Below are 22,583 nucleotides of genomic sequence, written 5' to 3'. Positions count from 1 at the left end.
CCCAGGGGGATAGCTTGAGGCTCCGTCTCAAAAAAAAAAAAAAAAAAGAAAAGAAATCAGGACTTGATTGATCTCTTCCTGGACAGGTGCTCTGCAAACACTAGGCCATCTAGTTCTCCCAGTACATGCTATGTGGCATTGGTTTTGTTCCCATTTTACAGACAAGAAACTGAGACTCAGAGAAGGAAAACAAGGCACAGCTGTGGTGGAGTCAGGGCTTGAACCTATGTCTGTGTAACTGTCAAGTCCCACCTCCAAATGGTTCTCCAACTTGTCAGCAAACCCATGGCAGTTTTTAGTGGCCTAAGGCAAAAGCTAGAAAAATAAGGACAATGTGGTGACTCTTTCATAAAGCTAAATTTATTCCATTTAAAGGACTGTCTTTTAGTATGAGATTATGTCCCTTTTATGAAATGATGGGCTGGGAATTTTTTAAAAATGTCCTTACTTGGCAAAATAAAAAGTTGACAACCTTACACAGTCCCCAAAGTGTTTTTGGAAATTTTACCAGTGTGTAAAATCCTTGAGACTGGGCACCATCCTGACTCCTTCCTCCTGAGCTGTGGAGCCAGAGAAGGAGGAATTGGGAGGGGATGGGGAAGCCTCAGGCCTTGCCCTCCCAGGAGCAGAGCATGGTGGGGGAGAACCAGCCCAGGGCTCTTTTCAAAGCTTGGGTTTGGGGGGAAGGAGCAGCCAGAATCAGTCTCATCCCTCAGTTAAAGGCACATAGGACCAGGAGTTGGCAGGCTGGGATTTGCCACCTGCCCCTGCTTCCTGGAAGCTATGTGATGCCAGGCAGGTGACTCAACCTCTCTGAAGCACCCACTTCCTTCCACATAGAATAAAGTTACCATCTCTACCTGTGCACCTCACAGGGCCAACTCCTATATCAGGTGCTTGGTATCCTGCAAAGCGCTGTGAAGAGCAGAGGGGTTGTGGTGGGTTTAATATTTTTATCTTCCCATAACAAGCTCCCACTCATTAAGGGTCCTGAGCCCCTTATCTCCCCTCACCTGTACTGGTCTGAGCCTTGAAGACAGACACTGGGGATGAAGGGTGGCACACAGACTCTGTAAGAGCAGGTTAGCTGGACTAGCAATTCCTTTCCTCAGGAGCCGCTAGCAGACAGCTCATAAATGCACCCAGCGTGGAGGCAAATAATATACTTACCGGAGCTAGGCTAGAGTTCGAAGTGCAGAGTTTGTCGAGTAATAAGATTCATAGTCTAATCTCTACCGGATATTGTGCTAAATACTTTCCACATATTGCTTCATTTAATCCTTCCAAGAGCCCTACGAGGTGGGTCCCATCATTATACCCATTTCGTAGGAGAGGACACTGTAGCTTAAAGGTTAAGCATGTACCCTTGTCACACAGCCAGTGAGTGGTGAATGCCAGAAAGATGGGAATTTTCTGGCTTCAGTTCAGACAACCGAGTGTGGGGAGTGTGTAAGGACTCTGTGATGTGAGAGGGCAGAGCGACTTGCGGGGCTGCAGTGGAGGGGCCGGGGTGGGGGTGGGAAGGCAACTTCCAGCAGTCACCTCCCTCTCTGAGTCTCAGCCTCCTCCTCAGCTCTGGATCTCAATAATAATAAAGATAATACTAGCATGTCCTTATTGAGCATTTATACAGATGCTGCTCTGAGGACTTGCCATGCCTTCTCTCACTTTTTCCTCTTAACAACCCTATGAGGTAGGTGCTACTGTTATGGCCATTTTTCGATGAGGAGAATGAGGTACAAAGTGTTTAAATAACTTGCTTGGGTGTCAGCAGCAGGCCCAGGATTCAAACCCTAGAACTCCAGCTCTAGAGGCTGTGAGCTTATCCCCCTAACTCACCCTGAGCCTGTCTGCCAGCTGCTAGGGGAGTGACATGAGGAGGAGTTAAACTTCCAAGTCCAAGGTCCTGCCCCTATTCCAATTCTACATTCGGGACTCATTCCTTCTCTCTAGCTCTTTAATTTGGGAACCCTTCATGGGAAGTCCCTTGGGTCCAAGCCTTAGGCCAGATGCTGGGGATGGAGCAGTGAATCAGACTCTCCCTTACTCCCTGGGGGAGGTAGGCTGTGAGGCTGGCAGTTACCAGCAGGGTGTTAAGTGCCATGTCTAGGCAGCATGCAGTCCTGTGGGAGCCTAGCACAGAGGGCCAACCCCAGCCCCGAACTGGGTACGGCTGGGAAGGCTTCCCAGAGGAAGAAGTTTATGTTGAGATCTGAAAGACGAGTAGGAGTCAGACAGGCAAGGAAGAGAAAGGAACAGTGTTTCAGGCAGAAGGACTCACATGGGCAATGATCCAGAGGTGAGACTGAACAGGGTATTTGCAAAGAACAATAAGAAATCAGAGGCTCTGCGCCCATAGCACAGTGGTTACTGCACCAGCCACATGCACTGAGGCTGGCGGGTTCAAGCCCACCCCAGACCAGCTAAACAACAATGGCAACTGCAACAAAAAATAGCCAGGTGTTACCAGGGGCGCCAATCACTTGAGCCCAAGAGTTGGAGGTTGCTGTGAGCTGTGATGCCACGGTACTCTACTGAGGGTGACTTGGTGAGACACTGTCTCAAAAAAAAAAAAAAGTCATTAGAGTGAGAGCCAAGAAGAGGCAAAAGTTATACAGAGAAGAGGCTGGGACTTGAGCTGGGCCTGGCTTGACAGTCAGGGTGCCCAACTGAGGAGGAACAACTTCCTGAGACGAAGATGGGAAGGAACTGAAGTCAGTAGTAAACATGGGCAGATTTGTATTTTAGAAACTCTTCTCTGGGACTGGTGAGGAAGATGGTAGGAGGGAAGGACTCCAGCAGGGAGCCTTGGCCTCCTTTTTCCTCTGTCTTCCCCTAGGAACTAGCCCCCCAAGTGCCTCATCCAGAGCTGTCCAGTAACCCTGCCCAGGGCCCAACCTGGCCCGGAGCCCTAGGACTTTGCCTGTAGGGAAAGTTCAACAGCTTATGCAAACCCTGCCCTGAGGAGAGGTGTGTGTGGCTGAACTGGAGTGCCTTGGAATTGGAGCAGGTGGGTGCAGGCCCTGAGGCTGTCTGGAGAAGTAGCCTGGGGATATGTGCTTGGGGTCCATGGGGCCCCTAGAACAGTAACCTTAGAAAGGCCCCAGGAATTTGGCCCACATGATGGAAGGATGCTGTGGAGGAGGGGCAGATCTCGGACACTCAGCCTACCCCACCTATGAAGTCCCTTCTTTTTATTTATTTATTTATTTTTGAGACAGAGTCTCAAGCTGTCACCCTGTGTAGAGTGCTGTGGCATCACAGCTCACAGCAACCTCCAACTCCTAGGCTTAAGTGATTCTCTTGCCTCAGCCTCCCAAGTAGCTGGGACTATAGATGCCTGCCACAATGCCCAGCTATTTTTTGGTTGTAGTTGTTGTTGTTTGGCAGGCCCGGGCTGGATTCAAACCCGCCAGCTCTGGTATATGTGGCTGGCGCCTTAGCCACTTGAACTATGGGTGCCAAGCCATCTGATATCCCTTCTTTACTTGCAGCTCAACAGAGTGTGGAAATGACTGGTCTCAGCCCCCTCTTTCTTCTGATGAGGAAACTGAGGCTCAGAACAAGACAGGGGCTAAACTCTGATTGGCAGTGAAGCCCATTCCAGAACCCAGGCTCAGTCTAAGCATCTTAGTTGTCCCCAACAATGATAAACAACAGTGAACTGAAAACCATTCTGGAGAGCTTCATGGAGACTGGTCTGGGCTCTGGTCACATCCCAGAGCCTAGGACCAGAATACTACTTTATGCTGGGGAGGAGGTCCCATCTCCTACTTGATGGTCCATGGACCACTTTAAGGCTTGCCTGGCCCATGGCAGGGTTTAGTCATTGTTACCTGAATGAATCCTATTGAGTTCCCATAACCACCTTGGAGGAAGACATTACACTGTTTGATACTGCTCAGAAGGGTGAAGTGAATTGCCCAAGATCATTTAGCTGAGATGGGGCTGAAGCCTAGGCATCTGGGTGCCTATCTAGGACCCCTGATGGGCACAGTCCCAATTTTGAGCCTGTGGTCCTAGTGAAAATCAGCCGGTGTCCCAATCAAGACCCACCAGTCAATTGGGCAGTTGTGTGTGTGTGTGTGTGTGTGTGTGTGCATGCACGTTAGGCTGGGCTGGCCTGCTGGCTGGGACTTAGCTCACAGCAACCTCTGTGACCCTGTCTTTGGACCTGGCTGTAGCTGCTGCCTCATGGGGAAGGGGACCTTTCCACTTGCCCTCCTGTTGGCCTGGCTGGCTGTGGAGAGGAGCCAGCTGTGGTATGACCATGAGGGCACCTGCCAGCCCCTTCCTTGATGGGGTCTGGCCATCTAATGCCCTTCACATGACAGGCATGGGGGGTGTACTGGGGTGGGAAGAGGGATTAGCACTCTCCTAATCCATGGGCTGCATCCCTCCCTGTGTCTTGGCCAGGGCCGTGGGAGAGGTTTGTCCCTGCCCCAGGCCCAGTGGCCCAGCTCAGATCCCTGGCTCACACCCAACTCCTCTGCTTGGGGCCTTTGCCTATCCTGCTCATGCTCCCCACCCTTCTACTATGTGAACAGAGTTAGAATTTAGGGGGGCAAATTCTGGGGCATTTGGGGCCACTGGAAGTGTAGCATTGTATAGCATTTGGGGCTGAAGAATGAGGACAATGTCAGGGAGGCTTCGGGCCCATCTTGGTGCACAGCTAGGGGAAGATCATAGGGGTGCAGAGCTGGAGTGTTTGGGGCTGATCTTGGGCCACCCCTTCCTGGAGAAATTTGGCTACAAGTCAGGGAGGCAAATGTGTGGGCCATGCCCCCCCTCGCTGAGCAGTAAACATGGCCGTCACCCAGGAGACTGGCCCAAACATCCCGGCCCCCCATGGTTATTTATACCAGGACTCCTTCTCCTTCTCTGGCCTGATCTGCCCTATGTAGCCACTCTTCTGAGCTGGGTGAACTGAGTAGAGGGTCCAGCCCCCTCTCAAGGCAAGAGGTCCCAGCAGCAGGACTGCTCACACCAAGGACCACTACCTCCCAATGGTCTATCCCATTGGAGACCTTTGATCTTATCAATCAGAAATGAGCTCTCAGGCTTTGGGTAGTTCATGGAGGCAAAAGACCTAGGAGAGAGGCAGGAGACCTGGGATCATGCCCTGGACTTGATCTGACATGTAGCATGAGTGTGGTAACTGGCACCCCTGTAACCTTAGCTTCTACCTGTGTTCAGTAGGAAGAAGGATTTAGATGAGAATTTTTCAAACTGTTTCAAGCAGTAGATGTGGTTCTTTGAATGAAATGACGCAGAAGCACAACATGTAAAACACATCAAAACAGGGCTGCTCTAAGTGGAGTTGAGGGTAAGGGCCCAGAATTCTGCCTATTCAGCCTATATGGCCCCACATACCACCAACCTGGAGGTTGCATGTGGCTTTCCTTGTTCTAGAACACAATGCAGCTAACCTTGAAATTCTCTGCCAAATACTTAAAGTTTACTTCTAGCACCTACATGGGCCCTTCCCTAGGTTCACCCTCCTAAGGGCTGCCGGAGGTCCTAGGCCCAAGGGAAGCTGTTTGCAGTAAGTGTGGCCAGAGCCTAGAAGAGCTGCCTGAAGCACAAGAGGAGTGGACCCAGGGCCCCTCCTGGACAGGGGTAGGCCCAGTGTGGGAAGAGAGTCTGAGGACGGTAGGATAGCAGGGGGTGGCTCTCCCCTCCCTGCGAAATTCAAATGTAGGACTCAAGCTTGGAGTCTAAGAATTTACATTCAAACCTGGCCTTCCAGATTGTTAAGAAGGTATATGTGTCAGGAAGGATAGAACGCATTTTATTTAACAGCTTGTTAACTTGACTTAAACTTTTAAATATTTACCCTGATAGTATGTGGATCTCCATTTATACTCTTTCCCCAGACCTGCCAGTGTTAGATCAGTCTTCCTTCTCCCACCCACCTCTGCAGCAATCCCAAGGCAACCTTACCCAGAATTCTCAGGCTTCATAGAGCAGTGCAAACTCATTGGAGCTCTAGGCCCAGGTCGTCAGGTTCATTCCCTGAACATCTGAGTTGGAGTATTTACTTGGGCCAGTCTGGGGGTGTGGTGGAGTCAGACTGGCCCTGCTTTAGAGGGGTGGACCTCATGAAGGGGTGAGCGGGTAGAGAGAGGTAGGAATAGCTTCAGCACACAGACTCTATCAAAGATGGTCTCGAGGGGGCCAGAAGGAGCCCAGAATCCCAACCAGAGGGTTAGGGAGCTCTTCTCCTCAAAGCAGACCAGGGAATCTTGGGGTAGAAAGGGGCCATCCCAAGGAGAAGAGAGAACACACTTGGTGGACATAAACAGGGTTTGGGTAACTAGAGTGTGGCTTGTTGCTTAGGGTATGTGCAGCCTCAAACACTAGTCTAAGGAACTTGGGTTTTAGACTCTAGTAAGAAGCCATTGTAGGGGGTGGCACCTGTGGCTCAGTGGGTAAGGCGCTGGCCCCGGGTTCCAACTTGGACCCAGCCAAACTGCAACAACAACAGCAAAAATAAAATAAAATAAATAAAAGAAGCCATTGTAGGATTGTAAGTGGGGGAGGGACTGAGGAAGGGATGCTCAGACTGCTAGGCAAATGGACTGGGGGTGGGGATGAGGGACTGGAATTGTGTGGTCAGTGAAGAGGCTGGTTGGTGGAAGGGTGAATGGGGCTGAGTCTTGGGCTGGTCAGGAGTGGGGAGCAGGGGACAAGGAAGAAAGAGGTGATCTTTTTTTTTTTTTTCTTAGAGACAGAGTCTCACTTTGTCGCCCTCAGTAGAGTGTCATGGCATCACAGCTCACAGCAACCTCCAGTTCTTGGGCTTAGGTGATTCTCTTGCCTCAGCCTCCCAAGTAGCTGGGGCTATAGGCGCCCAGCACAACACCCAGCTATTTTTTTGTTGTTGCTGCAGTTTGGCTGGGTCCAGGTCTGAACCTGCCACCCTGGGTATATGGGGCCGGCGCCCTACTCACTGAGGCACAGGTGCCATCCATGAAAGAGGTGATCTTAACTCTGCCTTGTGGAACCACCTCTCTGATCCCCTTTTGTTGTCAGTTCTTGCCTCCTTTTTCCACTGTTCACTGGCCTAAGTCTCCAGGCTGTGGAGAGGGGCATTTCACCCCAAACCTCCCTTCCCAAAGCAGACTACTTCACACAGGTGGCCAGGTGGGAGGCCAGAGTTGTGAAAGAGGCTTTTCCCAGTTTACTGGACTTGCTCATTCATTCATTTACTCATTCACTCACTCAACGAATATTTACTGAGAACTTACAAATGCACCAAGCCCCATACTAGGTGTTGGAGAGAAAGTGGTGAACAAGATAAAGTCCTTGGACGGTGCCTGTGGCTCAGTGAGTAGGGCACCGGCCCCATATACTGAGGGTGGCAGGTTCGTACTGGCCCCGGCCAAACTGCAACAAAAAAATAGCCGGGCGTTGTGGTGGGCACCTGTAGTCCCAGCTACTTGGGAGGCTGAGGCAAGAGAATTGCCTAAGCCCAAGAGCTGGAGGTTGCTGTGAGCTGTGACTCCACAGCAGGGGTCTTCAAATTTTTTAAACAGGGGGCCAGTTCACTGTCCCTCAGACAGTTGGAGGGCCGGACTGTGGGCCCTGGGATGAGTTGGCTGCTAAGCAGGACAGGCAGCTGGTGGGCCATAGTTTGAGGACTCTTGCTCCATGGCATTCTACCCAGGGCATCATAGTGAGACTCTGTCTCTAAGAGAAAAAAAAAAAAAGATAAAGTCATTGTATCCATGGAGCTGCATTATGAGGCATAGGAGGACTAGAAACTGTAACTGTCCTTGGTGTCCACCCTCTGGCTCTCTGTGCTTGTGTTCCTGGGTGCCTAGGATGCTGACTCCAGGGACCACCCATCTCTGGGCTTTGGGGTCAGGAGCTGGGCTCAAGCCTAGTTAACTCTTCCCACTCATTTCTGACTTTGAACACCCTGCAAGGACCTCTTGGCTTGGTTTCTTTGTCAAGTGGGGTTTTGGGGAGTTTCTAAGGATGAGGGAAGGGAAATCCTCACCTCCATTATCCTCAATTGGTGAATAATGCCTTGGCTATCATGGGAGGTGGAGGTGAGAGACTCAATATTATCATCATTATAAACACGAGATAATAGTTGCTACTTATTGTGTTCCCTGTGGGCCAGCCTCATGTATCTTCTCAATTTATTCTTCACAAGCAGTTCTGTATGGGCAGTATATCTTTTCCCCCCATTTTCCAGATCAGGAAACTGAGTCTCAGTGAGATAAAATGACTTGCTTGAGTTCACACGTGAAACTACCCGACTCTGTGAGCCCTTTAGGACTGTACTATGAAGGTACTGTCTGGCACCTGCCCTACCTGGGCACTCAGCCTTGAGAGTGAAAACCCAGCCCTTGCCCCCCTCCTACACTCCCCCACCCCGCAACGTCCCCTGGGGGGTTGGCACCATCCCGAGCCTGGGCACTGGGTCCTACGACCAAGGGCCAAGACTTGACTCAGGGGCCTTGGCATCTCTGGGTCCTGGGGCGCTCAGTCCCTACACCTTGCATTAGTGGGTGGGCGAGGACCCGGCGGTGGGGGTGTCATGTCCCCCCTCTTCGTCCCTGTCCTCGGGACGCGGCGGCACCTTCACACTTTCCGCTTGGCCCGCTGCTCGCCTTTCAGGCCGCTGCGTTTTCAATTGTTAATTTGGAAACGGAAAAAGAAGCCGGCTAAGCGGGGGGAGGCTGCCGGGAGGTAACCGGAGCCGCAGCGCCGCCCCCACCCCTCCCTCACTCAGAGGCGGGTGTTGGAGAAGCCCCGCCCCTTACAGGGCTGGCCCGGGTCACTCCCACTTCCAGATCCCGCCCCTTTGACTATGCCACTCCCACGCTAAGAGGCGGTCTGGCGGCCGTGACCCCAGGGCGCGGAACTCGGCGCTGGCGCCTCTGCCAAATAGTAAGAGGCCCCTAAAGGGGAAAAGGGCAGAGGGCCGTGCTGGGGAAGGAGTTCTTCAGGAGTCCTCCCTCCAGAAACTCCTCCCTCTCTCTCGAGGAGCCCTGCCTGGTGTCAGCCTCCTGTGTCCTGAGGTGAACCCAATCCTTTCGGCAACCTCTGTCTGCAGGGTTCATTAGGGTGAAACCCCTGCCTCCAGACTGCACAGGCAGACGAAGAAACTAAGTCCCAAACAGGGAAATGTGCTTGCTGGAGATTATGCAGCCAAGGCAGAGCGGAGCTGTATACAAGTCCTGTTCCTTTGACTGTGATGCATTTGGGACTTTTTTCCTAAGTTAGAAGAGGAGGGGGCATCAGGACCAGAGATATAATTTGTCCCTTTCCTTGATCTTCAGCACTGTTTGTAATAAGTTACTGGAAGTTGTGCTTTGGTCTACTGTGCCTCCTCCTTGCTATCATTATTCAATTATGCGAGAGTTTTGAAGGTAGAAGGAGGTCCCTCTAAACTTTCTTTGCAAATGGAAAGTAAAAGACCCTCTTCTGGGAACTCCAGAACATTGAAATCCCTGAAGACTGGCAGCTTCAAGTGCTGTCCAGGGCCTCATTTCCCACTTCAGAAGCTGGAATCACGTGCCCCAGATGGATCAGTAAAAAAATAAGACCCTCGGAGACCCCCATGCAATCCCTTCTTCCTGCTAAGGATAAGCTGAGACTCAGTTTCCCAATTCTTGAGCTGACTGGTGGCAGAGGCAGGACGAGAACACATGGATCCAGGATTTTAGCTCTCTCCATGTCCCTGTGCTTCCCTCTTTGCTGCCCCCAATCCTAACACCTCTCTCAGAGCCACCAAGCAGGTTCCGGGCTTTTAGAGAACTCCCAGCTCAGCTGGCACTGCAGGCTGGCAGCCTTTCCCTTTACAGGATGTGGATGTCCTCCCAATATCCCTGCAGGAGAAAGGGGCAAAGAGCCATGCCAGAAAAGAGTTCCTCAGGAGCCCTCCCTTCAGAACTGCCTCCTTCTACCTAGCTGTGGAATAGGCCCAGAGAAGCTGATCTGGTCTAAGGTCACACCGCAAGCCTTTCCCAGCTTGCAGCGCCCACTGGATTCAGTCTGGCTGGTCCTGGATGTGGAGTTCCAGGACCTAGTGTGGTTCTACTAGGAGCAATCCTCTCAGGGCAGCTGCAACCAGCTGCCTCAGGTGTGGCCTGTGAGTTTGCATGCTGCTTTGCTTGTTGGTAGTGAAGTAATTGAAATCCCTCTTTCTCATAGTGTCTCCAAACCACTCACTGGGTGGGGTCCTCAATGGCTGAGTCTAGAACTCGCAGGCTGGGCTCAGTTGTGGCACTTGAGCTCTGCAGAGGGCCCTGCCCTCCCCAAAGCTCCTGTTCCACCCTGTCAGCTTTTGTTGGTACTCTTTCTGTGCTGGGTGTACTGAGAAGCAAGTGGCAGGGATTAAGCTCTTTCCCCTGTTTTAGAATCTTTCCTCTCTTCCCCTCCCCCACCACAGTGCAGGTCTGCTGAATCAGAGGACAGAAGGCTTCTTGGAGGTGACCCTAACCCTTACCAGGCTCAAGTAGCTGGGGAACTGGACAATCCTTGAACCCAGTGCCACCTGATTACATATAGCAAGGAAGGGCAGGGGCAGGGATGAGGGAAGTTTTGAGGAGGAGTGAGAGAACGTGCCTGGATCCTTCCACAGAAAGAGGAGAAATGAAAAGACCATTATCTGCAGAACCAGAAAATCTGGGGGCCAGGCCCAGCTGTGTGTTTGATCTCCTATATAATCACAGGTTGGCCAGGCCCCTCCAGGACTCAGTTTCTCCATTGATTAGTAAGAGAATTCGTTGATTTCCAAGGAATTTTTCAATGCCAAAATACAGCCAGTATCGGATCATGTCTTGTCACCTCCACTTCCCCTCGTACAAGCCACTGTCATCTCTCGCTAGGATTATACCATTAGCTTCCCAGCTTAGGGTGGGGCAAATGTCATTGCTCCCCCCTCCCCCACTACAGTCTGTTCTCCAATCAGCAGTCTGCCTGATTTTTTGCAAACAAAAGTCCAATACAGGTCACTCCTCATCTTACTTGGGTTAAAGGCCAAGATCCTGACCATGACCAGTAGTGGGTCCACGTCCCACCTCCACTGCCTCTCTGCCCTCACCTTCTACCACCCTCTCCTTGCCCACTCCACTCTGGAACCACCTCTTTCTTAATGGTTCTGGAACACACCAGGCACTCTTCTGGCTTGGGTCTTTTGCACTTGCCTTTCCCCCTGTTCAGAATTCCCTTCTCCCCGATGATGTGGCTCATTCCTTCCTTGATGCCTTCTCAAAGCTGCTTTCCCTGACCACTCCCCATACCTTGTCCTCTTGTCCCCTTGTCCCCCTTTTCCACTTAATTTTTCTCCATTATCATCTGACAACTTGAATCTTTTTTTTTTTTGCAGTTTGCCTGGGGCTGGGTTTGAACCCACCACCTCTGGCATATGGGGCCGGCGCCCTACTCCTTTGAGCCACAGGCACCACGCTAACAACTTGAATCTTTACTTGGTTATTTATTATCCATTCTCCCCTCCCAGAATGTAAACCCAAAGAAAGCAAGGATGTCTGTCTTCGTGCCTGGCTCATAGTGCTCAGTGAATACCAACTGAATGAATGAGGGAGTGCTGTGTAGCTCTGGGCCATGCAGATCCCAGGGGCTGCTGCCCACCCTGATTCCTTCATAATCTCCCCCGTGGCAGAGAGTGTTGAGCCTCAAAGCCAGGCTGGGGCAGCAGGGTGTACTTGGGATTGGGTGGTGCCAGTGAGAGGTTACCCTCATCTCAGGCAACTTTACCCAGCACTCATTGTGGGTTAGGCACAGGGAATTCAGGGTGCAAAGTTTAGGACACCTATCCTCAAACAGCTGTCAGGTGTTGAGGTACATGTCATAATGGAGGTGAACATAAAGGTGGGATGGGGTTAAGGGAACATGAGGTTGGCGCTCCCACCTAACTTTGCCTCCCACCACTTTAGAGAAGGGCAGACACAACATGGGGAGGGGTAAAAGCCCTGTGTGCTACTGTGGGAGACAGAGCTATAATGTGGTGCCAGGTGCTAGATTGGACAGTGGGTGGGGAATAGCAAGGTGTCTGGTTGGATGGTGCCTTCTCTGCAATCATAGTAAGGAGCTTGCACCTGAGCCAGCAAGTCAGTCACTTTTTAGAAAAGCAGCGAAGCTCTTCATTCAAGTGAAATCTTATGCCAAATCCAGCATGTGAAACTCAGCCACTCCAATCCACAGGGAACTGGCTCAGTGGAATGGAGAGAAGGTTTCCATTGGCCATCTTGTTTCAGTTTCTCAAATCCTGGTTGCCCCTACTCCACCCTTTAGTTCCCCTGTTCTTCCCTGGCCTTGTGCTTCAGAGCCCCACAACCTCCTGCTTGAGAAGTCAGTGCTGTGTGGCCAGCCCTTAACAAGTAAATACCCCCCCACCAATCCACCCTTGATGTGTTATTCAGACCACTTACCTGGGGCAGCAGGTGGTCTGGCTGTGGCTGAAGGAAGCAGAGAGAACAAGTTGAAAGTTTGGGGGCTGGTCCAGAAGGGAGAAAATGAAGCTATTACTCATTAAATACCTTGTCTAAAAGACACCACCTTCTATGTCCTAGTGGGACAGAGACCACTCAAGCTAGCTCAAGAAAAATTGGCATGTTGGGGTGGAAAACAGCTATGGTAAGGAAAGAGAAGAACTCTTTAGAGGCTTCCATGATAAGAAGCACATGCAGGATTTGTGGACTGGAGAGTAGGAGATAAGATTCTAGGGTGTGCGTTCTCATTGCTACAAACTTTTCTCTGTGGTTCTTTGGTCCATTCCTGAGAAGGATAGTCTGATTGGTTCAGCCCAATCTGTGGGTGGAACCTTCTTGGGTCAGTCTCCAGCTCTAGATGCATCAGCCGTAGCCAGGAGAACCTCATGGAGGCCCCCAGCCCAGTCCAGGGGTCTGGACACTGCACGAGGGCCTGGCTCGGGGCTAAGTGGCACTGAAATCTAGCCTGTCCTCAGGAGTGGGGCCGTCCAGAGAAAGGACGCTTGTTTCTAAAGGGTCTGTCTAAAGAGGTCAGGTTAGTGTAACTCATCAGGCTAAAGGGAATGCCTTTTTCTAATTGGTCCTCCAGAGAGGGCATTTTTTTACCTAGTTTGTACTACATGCTGGCAGCTGCTATCCCTCCAGGGACAGCCTCAGAAAAACTAGAACTGAGCTGAAAGCCAAAGCTCTCCTTTCCACCCCACTGCTGTAGAGTCATAAGGCTACAGAGACTTTAGCCATCACTGAGAGTCTCCCCACTTTCATGTTGTGGACAGGGAAACTGAGGCTGCTCCAAGACATCATCCCCAGCCCCGAGCCCCAGCACAGGCCTCTGGCCCAGAGAAGCAGCAGCAGAGGTGGCAGCCGTGGTGTGGGGCCCTGGGTCACATGCTCTGGCTCCCTTTGCCATATTTAGAATCGCTAGATCAGGGAAACTTCTCCCAGCCCTTGAGGATTCTTGGAAAGAACCTTGCTCTGAGGCCTGGCTTACTGCCCCTCCCCTTCGTCCCCCTGTGAGAGAAAGTAAGTTCCCGCTCTCCCTGAGCCCTCCAGGCTGCCCTGCACCCCTTGTCAGGAAGTGCCGGTCAAGTCTAGCTGAAGCCCCTTCTTCAGTATCAGCTCTGTGCAGGGCTTTAAAGGTGGTGAGGGCCATGGCTTCTGCCCTCCAGGAACCTAGGCTTAATGGAGACAGATGGGTTTTGGGGTCCTCCAGCTGAGGAAAGTCAGAGCTCTGCCTTTGAAGTCTTAGTCTGGGGAGCAAGAAGGGAGTTACACACTTCCCAGGCCAGATGCAGAAATCAGGTAGCTACAGGTGGCTGGGAAGGCCCCTGACTTAGCAGGTATGGGAACACTAGAGAGAGGGATGGAAGGAAGGAGGTCCCGGAGGAAGGAAGGGGGCAAAGCCTGGATCTGCGTTTAGCTTGGCCTTGGTGGTGGGGAGGTCCCCTGTTCCTACACAGTCTGCTTCCTTACTAGATAATCATGCTTTAAAAGTAACAACAACAACTAAACAATCCCCCAAAATGCACATATTGAGTACCTGTGAGTGTCCAGGTCCATACACTAATCCTTGCTGTTGGGGATCACGGCCCTGTGCTCCCATGGACTCTTCTTCAGGGCCTGGTCAGCTCCTTCTCCCAGCCTCTGTGTCCCCCACCCCACCCTGCTACCCATCTCTTGCCTCTTCTTCACAGAGCCCCTGGAAGATGGGAGCTGTCTCAGCCTCCTTCCCTCCTGCAGCTGCCTCTCCCTCCTGGTCACCTATCTGTTGTACTGGAGACTGGAGGGGTTCTCTGCACAGCACTGGCTCTCCCTGGCTCTCCATCCAGCTTCCCAGCTTCCCTAGGGATTTCCGCCCACTGATCCCTCCTTCTCTCTCCCGCATATCTTCAGCTTCTCCTTCTCTGCTCCTCTGGCTCCTTCCACTCTGGTTGTCTCATCTTAAAAAAAAAAAAAAGAAAAAAAAAAAAGGTTCCCTGTGCCCTTACCTTCACCAGCTCCTGATCTCTGCCTTTCTTCTTAGCAGTCTTAAAATAGTCACATCTATACTCACTGTCTCCACTCCCTCTCTGCCCCTGTCTCTTTCTCACTTCATCCGGGCCTGCTCTGGTCCTCCCTGCCCTCTGAGGCTGTCCGTGTCAAGGTACCTGTTGATCAACATGTCACCAAATCAGAGGACACTTTTCAGGCCTTATCTCACTTGACCTCTTGGCAGCATTTGACATAGTTGTCCCTTCCCTCCTTCAAACACTTTCTTTGCTTGGCCTCTGACACCTCTCTCTTCTGCTTTCCCTCCCATCCCTCCAGTTTGGGTAGAGAGATTCCTCCCCACTCTGCACCGCTGAGGCTCTATTGCATCTCCTCCTGACTTTGTCACATGCTCTCTGGAGCTGTCTCAACTGCTCGCATGACCTCAGTCACCACTTCTGCCTCAATGTCCCCCAAGTCTGCCTTTCCAGCCCAGGTCTTTCTCTTCATACTCACCGAGTGTCTTACCATGTCCAAAAGGGAATCATCATCCCATATACCTACTCTTCTAGTGGTGTTCCCCTCTCCCGTGAGGTCACTCACGGCACCTTCACCCATCTGGTGCGCAAACCAGAAAGAAAGGAGTCATTCTCTCCTGTTGTCCCCATTTCCACCTAGTATTCTTCAGTCCAGCCATGTCCCAGGCCACCATCCTCTCCCATCTGAGTTATTGTGGAGCCTTCTGCTTGGGTTCTCACCTCCTTTACTCCATGCTCCACACTGTCCCTGAATGGTGGGCCTGAAACGCTAATCACACCACATTATTCCTTCTCTTAAAACTTCAAAGATGCCCCCTTGCCTTTAGGATAATGCCTGAGAGTGCCACTCAAGGCCCTGGACCTTGCCCTCTCTGGTTTCTTCACTGTCTATTTCTCTTTAGGTCCCCACCAGCGGGGACTACTGGCGGTCCTGGCCTGCCTGCACACTGCCACATCCTATTGCCGGCTCGTCCTGCTTCCTCTGCCTCAGTCACCCCCATCCTCATCTAGTCACCTCTTTCAAGAAGTCTTCACAGGGGTGGTGCCTATGGCCCAGCGGGTAGGGCGCCGGCCCCATATACCGAGGGTGGCAGGTTCACAATCCAGCCCCAGCCAGCTAAAATGGCAATGACAATTGCAACAAAAGATAGCCGAGAGTTGTAGCGGGCACCTGTACAGCCAGCTATTCAGGAGGCTGAGGCAGGAGAATCGCTTAAGCCCAGGAGTTGGAGGTTGCTGTGAGCTGTGACACCATAGCACTCTACCCAGGGGGACAAAGTGAGACTATGTCTCAAAAAAAAAAGAAGTCTTCACAGATTTATCTGCTTTGACCGTGCCGACACCTTCTCAGGTCTCTCTCCAATCCCCTAGTACACTGCCATTGCATCACCCATCCCGTCACCACTGTGTCATGTTCTGTGTTGTTCATTTCTTGAGACCTGGATTATTCATTTCTGGCTTTCTGATAAACCTGGCTTAGTGTAGATGACAATGTTTCGGAAGTAAATGTGACAGTATGCTATCACAAGGTTAGGTGATAGCCCCTTTCTGCTATGAGATTCCCCCACCATCCTCCCCTCCATCATATCCCCATCTCTCCAGCTTCCTAGCATCTGTCTTTCCGAGACATCTCCAGGGAATCTGAAGCTAAGCTGATGACCAGCTCTCTCTCTTCCACCCCACTGCTGCAGAGTCACAGGCTTAATCATCGAGTTGTCTCCCACCATTGCACTGCAGATAGGGAAACTGAGGCCCAGAGTTGGTTTGGCTGGTGGCCCAAGTGCTCTTGGGTTCAGGTCCTGATCTTATGACTTTGTACAGGTTAGCATACCTTTCTTTCTGTTTTTCTTTTAAATAATAGCTTTCTCAAAGGGCTGAGTGTGGTGGCTCATGGTTATAATCCTAGCACTCTGGGAGCCCAAGGTGGAAGGATTATAGAGCTCAGGAGTTCCAGACCAGCCTGAGGAAGAAAGAGCAAGAGCCCATCTCTACTAAAAACAGAAAAACTAGCCACATGTTATGGTGGGTACCTGTAGTCCCAGCTACTCAGGAGGTTGAGGCAAGAGGATCACCCAGGAGTTGGAGGTTGCTGTGAGTTAAGCACTCTACCCAGGGCAACAGATTGAGACTCTGTTTTTGTTTTTTTTAAGAAAAGCTTTACTGAGATATAATTCATATACCATAAAATTCCTCTTTTTAAAGTGTACAACTCAGTGATTTTTAGTATGTTCACAGAGTTCTGCAGCCATCATAGTATACCCCTCTGAGCCTCTGTTTCCTTATCTGTAAGCTTTGGGTGGTTATGGTACTACTGCCAGAAGGGTGTTGTGAGAAATGATTAAGAACAGGCATGCAGAGGGCTTGGCACAGCGCCTGGCCAGTAGGAAACCCTTGGCCAGCAGGAGCAATTATGGTTATTACTTCAGGTCACAGTACCAGACCCACCTCCCCATCAAGGGTTTCCCCCAGCCCCAGCCCTGTGCAGTTAATATGCAAATGAGGAGAAGGCAATGGCTGTAGTTGTTTAAAAAGCCCTGAGCTGCCTGATAATTGACTCAGCCACAGCCACAGCCATTTCCATCTGGTCCCAGAAGAGCAGCATTAGCATTGCCAGGGAACTTCGTAGAAATTCCTAAATTCTTACTCAGTGAATTGGGAGTGGGGCCCAGAAATTAATATTTTAATGAGCCTACTAGGGGATTCTGATGCTCACTATAGTTTGTGAGCCAGGAAATCTAAGCAAACCATTCACTTATTATTATTTTTTTTTTTTTAGAGAGAGTCTCAATTTGTCAGCCTCAGTAAAATGCCATGGTATCGGCAACCTCTCAAACTCTTTTCTTTCTTTCTTTTTTTTTTATTAAATCATAGCTGTGTACATTAATGCAATCATGGGGTACAATGTGCTGGTTTTATATACCAACCTCTCACAGTTCAAGTGATCCTGTTCCCTCAATCTCCCAAGTAGCTGGGACTACAGGTGCCCACCACAACACCCAGCTTGTTTTTGGAGACAGAGTCTCACTCTCACTCAGGCTGATCTTGAACTCCTGAGCTCAGGGGATCCACTGCCTTAACCTCCCAGAGCGCTAGGATTACAGGTGTGAGCCACTGCGCCCAGCCCATTAACTTTTTTTTTTTAACCGTTCACTTTTTCATTCCTAATCTTCTTGAGCCCTCCTGAATGAGTGGAATGGTCATGGAATTGGTTAGGTGATGTGGAGAGGAAAGGCTGTATAAGCCTCCCTGGGCCCCGTTTCTACATCTAGAAGATGAGGATAAGTATTCAGGTGCCTGGAACACAAGATGTTCTTGGCCAGACCAAGTGCATTCCTGCACGTGTACTGAGCATCTAGAGTAAAGAAACTCCCAGCCAGTGGATTAAGGCAGAGGGAGGTGAAGTTCAGGAGCTTTTAAATCAGCATCTGCTGAATGCAGCTGGCCACGGTCAGAGGCGTGCCTTCTTAGGAAAAAACAAAGAGCTGATCAGACAGGTCAGGCATGGGGGAGCTTTGGGAGGCTCTTCAGTGGGTTCAAACTGGGGCTTTGGTGACATGGTATTTTGATGTTCATTTAATGTGGATTCCTGCTGTTCATTTACTCAATAGTTCAATGGTGTTGTGAAATCAATCATTCATCAATCAGCAGGGTCAGGGGCAAGAGAGATGAGGCCATTATTTCAGGGATGGGACAGCTGGGAAAGCCTCTCCCAAGAAACAGCATTTGAGCAGATCTCGGGGAATGGGGAGCAACAGGCAGAGGAGACAGCAGTGCAGTGTGAATCCTGGGACAGGATACATCCTTTATGTTTCAAGACTAGCAAGAAGGCTGGAGTGAGCCAGTGGATTGGTGGAAAAGGTCATGTTTAAGAAATGGAGTGAGGCTCCAGATCTAGCAAGACTCTTTAAGTGTGAAGGCAAGAGTGGCAGCGGGGCGGGCTGGATGGTGGTGGCTTGATCAGAATGGTGAGACCTGGCCTGCCCAGGGCTAGATTCTGAAGGAAGAGCTAATAGGATTTGCTGCATGATGTGCCATGGAGGGTGAGTAATAGGAGGCATCAAAGAGAACTCAGAAACTTGGCCTGAGCCTCTGGAGGAACTGAGGTACCATTGCTGATACGGGGAGGCTGCAAGTGAGGAAGATTTGAGGGCAGATTGAGAGTCTGTTTTTGGACGTGCTCAGTTTGAAAGGCCCCCAGATATCCAAGAAGAGACATTGAGTGGGTAGCTTGAAGGCCTGACACAGGAGCTGGGCTCCCAAGACAGACTGCCACACCTCGCTCCTGCCAACAGGCAGAGGCAAGTATAGCAAAGGGGTGGGGCAGCATTCAAAGTGGGCTTTTCCTGTTTGTACTTCTAAGGAAATATATCTTAAAATGATATAAGTATGTTACTGCCCATGCAATCCATGCATATTCTTTAAAAATTAGGAAATACGGATAAGTAAAAAGCAAAACAAAAACCACATCACTTAATTTTGCCATCAGAGATAAGCCTTGCTGACTTTTGGTATGTATATAAAAATATCTGGATTTTAAACTTTGGGATTCTACTGCCCATAAGGGTTTGTAATCTGCTTTTTTCACTGGATGTATTGTGAAGTGGAAATTTTTAGATGTGTAACTATTGACAGGGTAAGAAAACTGTTGAGGAAAAAGAGTTGAAGAAGCCCTAGTGTGACCCACTGCTATCTGAGGTTCTGGTTAGCTGAGAGAGGGGATCAAGGGTTTCTGTCCAGGGCCAGGGTAAGGGCCCGTGACAGTTTGGCTGCAGCCCTTCCCTGAGGAGGAGGCTAGAGGAGGTGATCTCAGGAAGGGGCCCTTCCAGTTCCAAATTCAGTTTTAGCTGTAGTCCCTATCCTGGTGCAGCCTTGTCTGTGGTTAGTTACTGAACACCAGGAGCTGGTGCTCTTCCCTCTTGCTCCCTCAGCCTCCCATCAGTGCTGACTCAGCTCTTGGCTGGAGGTGCTGAAGGAGGCTTCCTTCTCACTCATTCATTCTAAACACTCTACCAACATCTGCCATCTACCTTCTCAGCCCAGGGGCATTCACTAGGATGCAGCCCCAGATCCCACCCTCAGCTAAGATTGGGAGCCCCTGTGCAAGGAGGTGTAAATGGGTAAAGGGCAGGGCCATGCTCTTTACATGTCATCTTCCCATTAGCCCCCATTTTGCAGATAAGGAGACTGGCTTGGAGGAGGCGGGTGACTTTCCCAGGGCCACACACACAAGCAGAACTGGGTTTCAAACCCGTATCTCTCTAACCTTGAGCTCACACCCTTTAGGCCACCATGAAACACTAACACAAAGCCATGTAGAAAGGCAGGGGTGAGGGTGAGGGGTGGTCAGGTGGTTTGTGTGGCTCACACCTATAATCCTAGCACTCTGGGAGGCTAGGTGCATAGATTGCCTGAACTCAGGAGTTTGAGACCAGCCTGAGTAGGAGCGAGACCCTGTCTCTAAAAAATAGCCAGGTGTTGTGGGAGGTGCCTATAGTCCCAGCTTATTTGAGAAGCTGAGGCAAGAAGATCACTTGAACCCAATAGTTTGAGGTTGCTGTGAGCTATGACACCATGGCACTGTACTGACTCTGTCTCAAAAAAACAAAACAAGGCTTGGTGCCCATAGGCTGTAGGGTTGGAACCCAGCACAGGCCAGCTAAGCAACAATGACAACTATAACAAAAAAATAGCCAGGCATTGTGGCAGGCACCTATAGTCCCAGCTACTTGGGAGGCTGAGTCAAGAGAATCATTTAAACCTAGGAGTTGGAGGTTGCTGTGAGCTGTGATGCCATGCACTCTATGGAGGGTAACATAGTGAGACTCTGTGTCTCAAAACAAAAAAACTGAAAAAAACCAAAAAAACTAAAATAACCCAAAGTCATGTAGAAAGTGACTTGGGCCACACACAGGGAAGCAAGTTATGGGAGCGGGAAGGTTTGGAGAGAGAACGATGGGGTAGGGGCATCACAGTGCTCCACAGAGCAGGTCACATTTGTGATTGAGTAGGGGTGAAGGGTGAGCAGTCTCATAGGCTCAGATGGTGAGATGTGAAGGCAGCACACACGGTGCCAGCACCGGTGCAGAGGTGGGGAGATTCTGGGGACTTTGGGGAAGGCCAGTGAGCCAGTCTACAAGGGATGTATTCCAGAGAGGCCTGTTCCCTCTGTAGTCTCTTCCAGCGCACATACATAGTCGGCACACCCTATTGCAGAGAGGGGCCTTCCTGAGTGGGGCCCTTCCCCTTCACTGTGTTTGTGGACCATACCCTCTCATCCACCCTCCCTCACATATTCACATACTGCTAGGGCCCTGGCTTCTCACGTCCTTTGTCCTCTTCCAATCGGCTGGGAAATCAGGAACCCTGACTCTAGTCTCGGCCATGGCCTGGACATGTGAAACCTCAGGTGAATTCCTCTCTCTCTCTGGGCCTGTTTCCTCATATGTACAACTGGGGATGGGGCAGTATTGGATGAGCTGGGCTCTAAAGTTCCTTCTATTTCTAAACATCTGGTTTTTGGCCACTCTGTAGCTTTGTGTTGCCCGAAGGGGACTTCCTGGCCTTGATGGTCCAGCTCCACACTGCCTGGTTCCCCTCCCTATGCCCTCTCTCACCTGCATCCCTCCCTCCCTACCTGCCCTCCTGGGTCCTCTATCCTTAAATAATGGTAGCTGTCTCATTATTTAATTTCTTAAGAGCCCATCAAGCCAGGGGAAGTGTCCCTATTCTTCAGATAAGGCCATGTTTCTGCCACTTTGGAGTGCATGGGGAAGAGAGGGGTCCCTCCTTCAGCTGCTGCCATCCCCTAAGCCTCTGGGATGCTTCTTTCAAGACTGAGCTAGGGGTTGAGGCCACCACTTGTGGGTGGCTGAGCCTGGAGGAAACCCAAGCCTGTCTGTTCCCACTGGAATAGACATACTCGCCTCTTACAGTTGAATGACTACCTCTCTGAGGTGCAGCCTGTCATCAGGGGCAGTGAAGAAGGTTGTGGGGTGTCTGTGAGCTTAGCAGCCTGGAGTTTGGGGACTGTGGCCTTTGGTAGCCAGCACCAAGCCATAACTCCACGGAATTCTGATCCCAATCTTCACATACTTCTCAAATAATGCTTCCCTTCTCCCCTACTCAGCAGCCCCCTGCCAGAGGCTCCTTGGCTGTCCTGTCCCTCCTGCAATTTAACCCTCTCTCTTGCATGCTACAATTGCAGATTTTTGCTGGTCTTCAGCTGCCTGGTGCTGTCTGTGCTGTCCACTATCCAGGAGCACCAGGAACTTGCCAACGAGTGTCTCCTCATCTTGGTGAGTGCTGGGAGGCCAGGTATAAAGGAGTCTGTGCGAGGTAGTACCTCTGGGCTGAGATGGAGAGGCTTCTCATACCATAGCTCCGAGAGCAGCTTGCTGTGCTAGGTTCCCTGAGCTGGTGGCTGCCCCTTTCTGGGCATTGTCCCCACTTTATAGAGGTGTTGGGCTATAATAAGCTATATGTGAGGGGTTATGACGGGCCCAGAATAGGTGAATAGGCTCCATCCCTTTTCAGAACAAAAACTCCTAATGCCACATGTGGTGGGTCTTACTTTAGATTAGAATTTTATTTTGCTTTTTGCCTAAACAAAAAGCATTAAACAAAAGTCCTTCATAGGGGGACAGATGACAGATACCACCCCTTAAATCACCTAGTCAGGGTTAGGGAGTCCGAGATGGCTGGGGGTAGGGAGGGAAGGTTGAACAGCAGAAAAATTTAGATAGGTCATATGGGTAAGAAGGAGAGGACAGACTTGGGCTTTTGGTCTCCTTGGGCAACCTGCTTTAGGAAGTCCTTCTCAAGCCCATCCAGGTGGAACCTCCAGGAAGAGGGGTCTGAGGAGCTTCTGGCCTCCCTCCCCAGGGACTCCTGGCTGGGTCCGCACTGTGACCTGGGGCCGGTTCTGGAGAGTGGGGACCAGAACTCAGGCCCCTGGTCCCACAGGAATTCGTGATGATTGTGGTGTTTGGCCTGGAGTACATTATCCGAGTCTGGTCTGCCGGATGCTGCTGCCGCTACCGAGGATGGCAGGGGCGTTTCCGCTTTGCCAGAAAACCCTTCTGTGTCATCGGTAATAAGGCCTGCCCTG

General features: G+C 50.9%; 1 protein-coding gene across 2 annotated transcripts in view; it reads left to right on the top strand.

The window, feature by feature from the left end:
* KCNQ4 (potassium voltage-gated channel subfamily Q member 4) overlaps positions 1–22,583 on the top strand; it is a 56,308-nt gene that overhangs the window by 11,212 nt on the left and 22,513 nt on the right. For both annotated transcript variants that reach the window (XM_003798970.1, XM_003798969.1), the window contains exons 2-3: positions 21,681–21,771; positions 22,439–22,565. In XM_003798970.1, the coding sequence (XP_003799018.1) occupies positions 21,681–21,771; positions 22,439–22,565 (218 nt within the window). The remainder of the gene's footprint in view (positions 1–21,680; positions 21,772–22,438; positions 22,566–22,583) is intronic.

Source organism: Otolemur garnettii, unplaced genomic scaffold (assembly GCF_000181295.1).
Source record: "Otolemur garnettii isolate 467f Iridium unplaced genomic scaffold, OtoGar3 scaffold00144, whole genome shotgun sequence".
Lineage (NCBI taxonomy): Eukaryota > Metazoa > Chordata > Mammalia > Primates > Galagidae > Otolemur > Otolemur garnettii.
Note: the sequence above shows the minus strand (reverse complement) of the source record. Positions and strands in the feature narration are given on the sequence as shown.